This window comes from Euleptes europaea, chromosome 17 (genome assembly GCF_029931775.1).
Source record: "Euleptes europaea isolate rEulEur1 chromosome 17, rEulEur1.hap1, whole genome shotgun sequence".
NCBI lineage: Eukaryota > Metazoa > Chordata > Lepidosauria > Squamata > Sphaerodactylidae > Euleptes > Euleptes europaea.
This window is the reverse complement of record NC_079328.1, coordinates 23,428,256-23,438,897: the sequence shown is the minus strand read 5'-3', so window position 1 is coordinate 23,438,897 and position 10,642 is coordinate 23,428,256. Positions and strand designations below refer to the sequence as shown.

Below are 10,642 nucleotides of genomic sequence, written 5' to 3'. Positions count from 1 at the left end.
CATTTTATCAAAGCTATGACCTATGAATGAATATAGGGGTAAACTTGGTTATTACTCTTGAAAACTAACTAAACTCTAAGCTTAACCTAACCTCTTCTCCCCAGTTTCTCATAATTTCATTCTTTTTTCAAAACGTTCTGTTGAATTTAATTTTGGAGCCAGTGTAGAAAGCAAGTGGTTAAGAAACAAATTCATTCAGCATCATTGAGAGTTGTGGATTAAAGTTCTCATATAAATGAGCAATTGCATATTGGCGTGCATGCTTATAATTTGGCATTATACAACGCGGTGGAGTGGTTAGACCGTTGGACTAGGATCTAGGATCCTCCAGGTTCGAATCCCCACTCTGCCCACGCGCTCTCTTTCTGGGTGACCTTGGGCCAGTTACACACACTCAGACTACCTCACAGTGTTGTTAAGAGGAAAAAATGGAGGAGAGGAGAAGAATATAAACTAATTTTGAGTCCCCATTGGGGAGAAAGGCAGGAGTATAAATTAAGGAGGTAGCTAAACAAATAAATACAACAAAACATATTTTGTTAGGAAACGATAAACAAATTATGGGCTGTTGCCAAGAGACATTATAATAATTTTAAAAAATACTAGGTGACAATGAAATTTCTAGGCACCAGGGCAGCATAGCGCCTGGGATTTGTTGAGTCCTGTTCTGTGTCTTCTATTGCGTAGCTCCAGGTTTGCCTTTTGGGAAGTTCCCCGTCCCCTTCTTCTAGCACAGTGCAGAGGATGAAGGCCCGTGGAAGGGAAGACCTTCATTGTACTATGTTTCCAAAGAAAATTCCCTCTCTAGTGGCTTTGCCTTCTCCCAGAAGATGTTAGGAGTGTTCGTGTCCCTGTGCCTTGGGTCTGAAGCATTTTGGGTTCCCTTGTGCATTGCATTATGTGGCTTGACCGAGATCTTTTTTTTACCCTGTCTCCTGCCATGCAGACTTTCACTACCCAGGAAACCATCACCAATGCAGAAACTGCCAAAGAATGGTTCCTCCATGCTGCTAAAGATGTAAGTGTCCCTCTGCCCGTCTTTGAACTCATTTTCTCAGCTGCAAAGCCCACAACAGGGTCTGTCCTGCCTGCTTACAATAAAGACATGACTAACACAGCTGTAAACATTTTGGAGGGGTACCCCCCACCTTTTTGAAAAGAGTCCCTTTTAGAGGCCTGGTTATGGAGCCTCCTGCTGTCAAGAATATGGTTGTCCAGTTATGCACTGTGAACCTTTCAAAGCCCCAATTCTGTTTGTGCAAGAAGTCTGTTATCGGTGTGGCTGTAGCTGGCATCCCTATGCACAATGAACACATGAAGCTGCCTTATGCTGAATCAGACCCTTGGTCCATCAAAGACAGTATTGTCTACTCAGATCGGCAGCGGCTCTCCAGGTAGAGGTCGATTCACATCACCTACTTGCCTGGTCCCTTTAACTGGAGATGCCAGGGATTGAACCTGGGACCTTCTGCATGCCAAGCAGATGCTCTACCACTGAGCCACGGCCCCTCCCCACAATGACTGATTGCAGAGCACATCTTCAGTTGAGGCTGGTGTTTGGTGTGTGGCTGGGTTTTTTTCTTTTAGGCCATATTGTGGGGACAGTCCATCTCACACACCCAACCATGATTCGCAGGTCATTCGTTCCCTACTCCAGTGTATTTTTCCTTCTCTGGCCATTTATGCATGGGAGCTTTTGCCTGGGGTTTACTGCTCTCTAGATGCACATTTTCCCCATCCAAATTCTCAAAACTCTGCATGGGGGCTTATTGTTGAGTTTTGAGAACTTGGATGGGAAATATGTGCATCTAGAGAGCAGCAAACCCAAGGCAAAATCTCCCATGCATAAATAGCCTCTCAGGCCTGGTTGTGTGCACAAACCCTGGGGTTTCTCTGAACCATGGTTTGCAAACCCACTTCAAAAGATGGCTTCCCATTCTGCCTGAAGAGAGCTGTGGTTTTGCATTGATTCACGCATAGCATGAAACCATGCAGGTGAGGGAAGGGAGAAGGGAAATTTACTCTGGAAGTGATTTGCATTCCCCAAGAGGGGGAAGAAAAAGCTTGCAAGGAGCCCGCATTACATTTAAACCGAGCCTAAGTCTACGCAGAAGGCCATGTAGATGTGTGCCTTGGAATGTTACAGAGCCCGTTATGCTAGAAGGAAACGTGAGACGCTCGCTGGCTTTCGAGTGCCCCCAGAGTCTTGGCAAACTCTCCTTGCAGATTGAAGTCTTTGCAACAGGAATCGGTCACATCAACAGCAGATGCCTGAACTATGAATAGATGGCCTTAAATGGAGCCGTCCATTAAGTCTTCATGAAAAGGTGCTGTTTGCCTGCTGTTCCTTCAGCTCTGTAATATCACTGGAGAGACCGTGCATAACTGATGGCGTAGGGAAGCATCGTTCGTGTCAGTTGGTAGATAGAGCATCTTGCCACTCTTTGTTGCCAAATGGCTGGAGGACAAAAGTCATAAGGGGGTGATGCTACTTGCTCCCACCAGGGACACAATTGCTCTCTAAGTATTTGAAGGGCTGTCACTTAGAGGAGGGCAGGGAGCTGTTCCTGTTGGCGGCAGAGGATAGGACTCGCAAGAATGGGTTTAACTTGCATGAAGAAATGTACCGGCTGGATATGAGGAAAATATTTTTTACAGTAGGAGTTGATCGACAGTGGAATCAGCTTCCTAGGGAGGTGGTGAGCTCCCCCTCTCTGGCAGTCTTTAAACAGAGGCTGGACAAACACTTGTCAGGGATGCTTTAGGCTGATCCTGCATTGAGCAGGGGATGGGACTAGATGGCCTGTATGGCCCCTTCCAACTCTATGATTCTGTGATTCTCTTCCCCCATCCCATATGTAAATGTAAAGAGTGTCCTAAAGTTGGGACCTGGTGCAATTAAACCTACCAGTACTTGCGCCTATAATCAGAGGGCCAAGCTCGACAAGACATTTTTAAGGAGGTGGATGTTCATGTGTAGCCCCCCCACCCTGGCAAATAACATGTTTATTTATTAATTTAGACTTATATCCCACCCTCCCCAGCCAAAGCCAGGCTCAGAGCGGGTAACAACATTTAAAATCAGTCCACAGGCATAACAATAATTCATTCCGATTAAAACAATAAGACGATCATAAATTTATGCTGAAACAACAGATGGCACAATCTGCTTCAGTCTGCAGCTGTAGAAATGCCACCAATACAGGATTGGGTGGGGGCAATTAGGGCAGGGGTGTCAAACTCAATTGTTACGAGGGCCAGCTATTACATAAATGTTACTTGGCCGGGCCATGCCTCGCCAGCCCAGATCAAGAATGGGGGTGGGTGGCTACCTCCACTGGCTCACAGGCTGGATAAGGGCTCTCAAGGAGCCAGATCCAGCCAGCGGGCATTGTGTTTGACACCCCTGAGTTAGGGCTTTCAGAGTGCCCATATGCTTCCAGGCATTGTCTCTGTGCCCTCTTCTGCCGATTGGCCCTTCCAACTATCCTGAAGTTCTCCAGCCTTCCTGCCTTGCCGCACCTTCTGTTTGCAGCCCCCTCCTGGAATACCTGCTTGATTCTACTTCCTCTTGCGGCTCCTAGCTCAAAAGCTACCTCTTCCAGAAAGGAGGGGGGAGAATAAGGTCCACATCTGTGGGTGTTCACCCTTGTAATCCTTTCCCCTTCTTCTAAATGTGGATTGTAAACTCTTCTGCATAGGAATTGGCCTTTCATTATCCCGGGGTGGACGGTACAGTAGAAACAAACGGGATCCGTCATCTTTGCAAATATTCCCCATCACAACCTTTTTGTTTTCTAATCTTTTCTCTTGTCTGGGCTCGCTGCTCGAGTCCTCTTTCCACCGCGTGAAGTCAGCAAGTGACGTCTTGCAGTTCAGAATGTCTTGCAGGGTGTTTTTTTTCCTCTAACCGTTTTTTTATTTCTTTATTTAAAGCCTTCTGCTGTGGCCAAGCACTTTGTTGCCTTGTCTACCAATGGCGTAAGTATCTAGTGTTTACAAACAGGTTCGTTTCGTGTTAGTGGCTGAGCTATAAAGGAGTGGCGGAAACGAAGAGATTCTCTGCGCTTCTCAAAGATGGTGCCGGGGTAATAAGTTGATTCTTAGGCTGATCGTGAGAGGGAGGGCATCTTGGCCATCTTCTGGGCATGGAGTAGGGGTCACTGGGGGTGTGGGGGGGAGGTAGTTGTGAATTTCCTGCCGTGTGCAGGGGGTTTGGACTAGATGGCCCTGGTGGTCCCTTCCAGCTCTATGATTCTATAAGTTCAGACAGCTGCGGCAAACTTTGGGGGGCTCAGGCCAGACGTGGTCAGGTTTGGGGGGTAAGAGAAGTACTCTGCTATGGAAGTGTTGTCTTCTCTGGTCAGAGTTCTAAAGCTCTTCTGAACTGTACTGCGTTTATGTGGTACCATCTGTGTTAAGTTGGAAAATAATGCTTTTAGGCAAAAAGATGTTCCATAAGTAAGGGCATGGCGGGGGGGCTAAGTTTTCTTCTTTAGGACATGGAACCATCCACTGCTTCAAGCTAGCTGTGTTATGTTTTCTACTTCTATAGATTCTGTAGATAGAAGAGGAAAGAAATCGGTACCTCTTATTGTTCAAAGCTGTGGTTAGTTTTGCAACCGTAATCAAACAATGTTTAATTGAAAGTAAATATCCCTGAAATTAATAGGACTTACTTCTGAATAAAGGTTAGGAATATGGTTGATTCTTCTTCGACTTTGCTTTTAGGGTGTTGTCCCTGTGTCATAAGTCTGACAAAAGGACACCTCTTCTGTTTTGCTGCCCCCATTGGGTTCTCTGCTTGGGAATGTAACTTTTCGAGATCCTTGACCACGTTCATAAGTAATGATTTTGTACCCTTGGCTGCCACAGGAGTGGCTTGTGTGGTCACATGAAGCTGCCTTATACTGAATCAGACCATCAAGGTCCATCAAAGTCAGTATTGTCTACTCAGACTGGCAGCGGCTCTCCAGGGTCTCAGGCGGAGGTCTTTCACATCATCTCCTTGTCTAGTTCCTTTAACTGGAGATGCCGGGGATTGAACCTGGGACCTTCTGCATGCCAAACAAATGCTCTACCACTGAGCCACGGCAGCCAGCACATTGGGCCAGTGGTGCTCAGCAGTTGACCACAGGCCTCTTATCCAACGGGAACGAGTGGGGGCATGCTTAGCATATCTAACATATCACTGCATGTGTTAATTGCCCTCTCTCTTCTTTTGCAGCCAAAAGTTAAAGACTTTGGAATTGACACTCAGAACATGTTTGAATTTTGGGATGTAAGTAAAATATTTTGCTGTATACAAAACCACACTTGCCCTTAGGGTGATGTGTGTTTTAATTTCTCATTGCCTTCTGTCTTTCTCCTATTCCCCACCCTGGTCTTGGGACCAGATTATGCAGTCCTGGCACATAATTGACTCAAGTGGTGTGCAGGGATCTATGGATTGGAGCAAAACTCAAAACACTGGCGTGGTGTAGTGGTTAAGAGTCATGGTTTGGAGTGGTGGACTCTGATCTGGAGAACTGGGTTTGATTCCCCACTCTTCCACATGAGGGGCGGAGGCTAATCCGGTGAACTGGTTTTGTTTCCCCACTCCAACACATGAAGCCAGCTGGGTGACCTTAGGCTAGTCACACGCTCTCAGCCCCACCTACCTCACAGGGTTATTGTGGGAAGGGGAAGGGAAGGTGATTGTAAGCCCGTTTGATTCTTCCTTAAGTGGTAGAGAAAGTCGGCATATAAATACCAACTCCTCCTTCTTCTCTTCACCCAAGTAAAGCTGTGCCTGTTTCCCAAATTGGATTGGAATGGTGAAATGGGGAGGCGACACCCCCACAAATTGACCAGGGCCCAGGGAGATCATTGCATTCAAACCACCGAACTGTTTACCAGTTAGGGAAGGAAGGCCTCAGCATCCCGTCCTTCCTTGGACCTCAGTGTTCCTCAGTATCCCGCACACCTCAAAGGGCTCTCCCTGCGGTATGAGAACTGGGAAAAGCACTGCTCCTGACCGCAGTGGAAAGAGCCACGGCTGGCATCTCTGCACCATCTTGTGGTGTTTTTCACTAAAAAGTTGCAACTACGGGCAAGCCTGAGAATCTGAAATAACAAAAGTCCTGGCTGTTCTGCCTCAAGGCTTGTCAAAGGTCAAGCAACCAGACCTTTGAATGCTTCGGTAACAGGAGATAGTTCACTGCGCCCAGCCTCTGGAAGCTATTCTAAGCGGTGACATTTGCCTGGTAGATCTAATCTAGGGCAGTAAAAGTCAAGTGTCAGTCTTGCCTGAAACCGTACAGGTCAAGCACAGTGCCCGTACAGTAAAAAAAAGGAATGTCTACGCCAAATACCGAAGAGTTGGTCCAGGGCCGATACGACAGCAGTTTGAGTATCAATTTGGATCTAAGAGGCCTGAATTCAAATCCCTGCTCTGCTCACTGGGTGCCCTTGGGCCAGTCGCACACTCTCAGCCTAACCCACCTTAGAGAGTTGTTGTTAAGGTAACAGTGGAGGAGGGGAGAAAGAGAGCATAAGCGGCTTTGTGGCCCCATTGGGGAGAAGGGTGGGGCTTAAATGTGTGAATGTCATTAAATGTGCTTTAATTGTATAGTTGACTCATTTAGACAACTCGAGAAAATTTGCTGCTGCTGTCGGAAGCTGCTGGTCAAGTTGCAAAAGGTGGAAGGCCCTTGAGGTGTGGGTTCTTTTTCGTTCTGCAGGCGTGGTCTAGCGTGACCATTGTGTCTGCTACACTGAAGGATCCCCAGATTGTGCGATGTCCCCCCCTAGTGTCTCACCAGATAATTGCTGGGGAGATGATAGAAATACGGTGGATTCTCCTCTCCTTCAGATAACAGACATGACTGAAGTATGAACGAAACAAGAAGCATTCAGATTCAAGATACGGTTGTTAAAAGCCAGGAACTGCCTCTCAAGGAGCGGCATAGTGCTCACCAAAATCTCCTTCCTGTATGTGCAGAACCAGGATTATCTTGGCACAGTACTTCAGTTCCTTTTTATGCTTGTGTGAAGTTCCTTTTTATCCTTTTCCATTGGGCGCAGACTTTCTCTGAGTATGGCTCCCCCCAGACACAAAGCCCTTATCTTCATGGCAACTCTGAAGTTAACTAAGGCTGAGACGATTAGAGTGCCCATGGGGACTCATGGCTGAGTGGGGATTTCAACCCAGATCCTTCCAGTAGCCTGACGCTGTCTGTATTCACAACCCTGGTACTTTTAACACTTCTGGTTTAGATTGAAAAGTAATTACAAAGTGCACCTCCCACTTACACATGCCTTATCGAAATTAATGGGATTTACACAGGAGGTGCCCCTGATAGAATTGTACCTCGAATTTCTTCTCCAAGACTTGGGGTGGTTTCACACGAGTTGAATGTAGTATAGTTACCATCATTTGCACACCGTTACGAATGGGGGCTCCAGACAACATCCTCATCAATCCAGTATTCTTTATTTTATGTTTTAGCTTTTGTGTTTTGTTGAATTGCAGTTTTGCAGTCTCCGGGGCAGGTGGGCGGTGTGCAGCTTTCTCGCTGCATTTATCAGGATCATATGCGCATCGGAAAATAGTTCAGAGGTCGCCAGCCTCCGAACTGCCTGTTGTAATTACGTTTTAAAATTTAATTTTTACTCTTGCCGTCACACCATTCTGAAAAGCCGCTGTTTCCACTGGTCGATGATCATCCTTTGCAGTGTCTTCATTGATTGGAGAGGGGCAACTGGCAGCACAAAGAGGCTTCGGATTACTTTCACATTTGGGAAGACAACAATATTCGGCAGTGGAGTTGTGATATGCTGTCATGGTGTAACAGTGCTGATTGGCTCAGACTGGGAGAGGGGTTAACAAAGGTATAGGGTGAAGATACAATAGTAGATCTGATATGGAAAATATTAGGTCATAACGGTACTAATGTTTTAAGTCAATATAATTACAAGCAAGATAAATATTCCCGATTAAATGTAATTTAGAGGAAAAATTTGTATGTATTCACTTCAGTGAAGAATATAATATGTGTCTTGATTAGAAGAATAGCACTAATTAATCTAGAATGTATTAGGACCGCTCTATTAGTTATTTGGCCCTGACCTGGATGGCCCAGGCTAGCCTGATCTCGTCAGATCTCAGAAGCTAAGCAGGGTCAGCCCTGGTTAGTATTTGGATGGGAGACCTCCAAGGAAGTCCAGGCTTGCTATACAGAGGAAGGCACTGGCAAACCACCTCTGTTAGTCTCTTGCCTTGAAAACCCCATAAAGGGGTTGCCATAATTCGGCTGCGACTTGACGGCACTTTACACCCACGCACACATTAGTTATTTGAGGATGATCTTGTTATGGATATTGAGTTCGAGGATTGTGTGATGTGTATTAATTGTATGTGTTTTATAAAACTAATAAAATATTTTTTAAAAGCAAAGGTATAGCTCTGCCACAGTTGGTGAAGGGGGGTGGGAAGGAAGCAGATTCACAATCTACCCCCCATGAGGATAGTGAAAATATGAGAGGTGGAAGATCTCATTGGCACCATATCCACTGAAACGCGAATGATGCAACTGCAATGACTTGGTTTGCAGAGAACTGCTTCCCCCAACCCTCCATTTCCTTTGGCTGGCCAAATAACTCCTCTTTTTTCTTTTGTAGTGGGTTGGTGGTCGTTACTCATTGTGGTCTGCCATTGGCCTGTCAATTGCCCTGCACATTGGTATGTAGGCTCCCCCAGCACGAGCACACTGTTCTTGCAGCAGAATGCTCTACTACCTTTTTGTGAAAACTGCTTGTATTGCATTGAAATATGGTCCTTTTTGTACATCGACTTGAAGCAAGAAATAAAATAAGTGTTAACTCTCAGTAGCGGTTTCTCCCTCCCCCCCCCCCATTTAGGTTTGCAAATTCCTGCTGGGGAAATTCCTGGAGATTTGGGAGCAGAGCCTGGGGAGGGGGGAGTTTGGACGGGGGAGTTCAGCAAAGATTCAATACCATCCACCCTCCAAAGCTGCTGTTTCCTCCAGGGGACCTGATCTCAGTAGTCTGCAGATCAGGTGGAGAGACAGAGAAGGGCTTGAGAAGAGCATCTTAACTGCCAGGCTGGAGAAGCCAGGAGGAAGTGGTCCTTCAAGTACAAAATCTAATAGGATTCTTGTGATCTGGTGCACAAGCAGTCTATGGCAGATGTGTGCATGTATAAAAACGCTACTTCTTCCCAATGACCCAGAGAAGGAGAACTCAGAAGATCATGTGGTTACTTCATGATCTCTTAGTAGACTCCCTGATGGTGTCTGTGACTGTGCAGAGTGGTGTCAGGGCTTTTCTAGAGCCAAGGAGGTTTAGAGGGAAAACTTTTCCCAGCTTGAACAGAACATCTCAAGACCAACTAGCGCAAAGCTTCCTCCTTGCTGATAATAGTCCCATGTCTCTGGAATTCCTTGTATAGCAACCTAGTTCCTTCTTTCAGTAAACTACTGGAGTTTTTTTGGAGGCCTTCAGTTTCTGAACAAGGGTATTGATTGTCCTACTGAGCTTGTACTGAGTGGATTGTGTGTTTGGTTTGGTTTTTAATTATGGCACCTGTTCTGTACTTGAAATGTCTTAACTCTTTTGGGACTCTCTTCTAAAAGTGGGTAGCGCTCTAATCAGATAGAATTTGGGGATGCCAGATCTCAAATACCACTTTTCCCTTCCCTTCTCAGCACCCCAGAACTGAATGTTTTGTCTGTGGACTCTTATCCAATTGAATGTGTTGAATATCAGGATTAGACTCCTCAAAACATGAACCCCACCAGTCGCTAATAGGCAGAACCACAAAATAACTGAAATGTGAGGTTGAATCCAAACTAAGTTGGCTGTTTGTACTGATTTCCCCCTTATCTGCTGCAGACACCCCTCAAGCCACTGCTCAGGGCCCCTCTCCCCAAGAGCAGTATTTTGTGGAGATCGCTGGAAGGGGAGGGGTAGGAAAGTTTTGTTTCCATATGGAAAATTTGTTCTGGATCAACCCCCTAACTAGGAATGTAACTTCTAGAGTTTTGTTCTTGGATGCATTACTTGGATTTCCCACTTATCCTCGCTTATTTTTTTTTATTTTTTTTATTACGACTAGGCTTTGACAACTTTGAGAAGTTACTTGCTGGAGCTCACTGGATGGTAAGTATCTAATCTCACAGGAAAGATCGGTAGGTTATCTACACAATTTAAAGCATCAGAAAAATGATCCCCCTTGCATGGCTAACAGAGGGTGATTGACACCTGCCCTGCTCCTCATGCAACATCTGCTTGGGGAGAGGCTGTGGCTCAGGCAGATCCTCTGCTTTGCATGCATATGGTCCCAGGTTCAATCTCCAGTGAAAAGGGTCAGGTAGGAGGCGATGTGAAAGACCTCAACCTGAGACCCTGGAGAGCCGTTGTCAGTCTTAATACGCAATACTGACCTTGATGGACCGATGGTCTGATTCAGTATCAGGCAGCTTCATGTGTGTCTGTTTGCTGACTTGCAACAGCTCACAGTGCACTTCTTCCCTCCTGTGGCAATGCCTTGTGCTTTGCGGTAATGACTCAGTAATGCAGAAGTTCTGTCTGGCCTTTCCACCCGTGCGGATTGTCCCTCGTTGCTGCCCGTGTAGGGAGC

General features: G+C 46.1%; 1 protein-coding gene across 1 annotated transcript in view; it reads left to right on the top strand.

The window, feature by feature from the left end:
• The window catches only part of GPI (glucose-6-phosphate isomerase), a 39,588-nt gene that overhangs the window by 17,987 nt on the left and 10,959 nt on the right, over positions 1-10,642 (top strand). Inside the window, exons 7-11 of the mRNA XM_056862868.1 lie at positions 947-1,018; positions 3,937-3,981; positions 5,228-5,281; positions 8,662-8,722; positions 10,118-10,161. Of these exons, the coding sequence (XP_056718846.1) occupies positions 947-1,018; positions 3,937-3,981; positions 5,228-5,281; positions 8,662-8,722; positions 10,118-10,161 (276 nt within the window). The remainder of the gene's footprint in view (positions 1-946; positions 1,019-3,936; positions 3,982-5,227; positions 5,282-8,661; positions 8,723-10,117; positions 10,162-10,642) is intronic.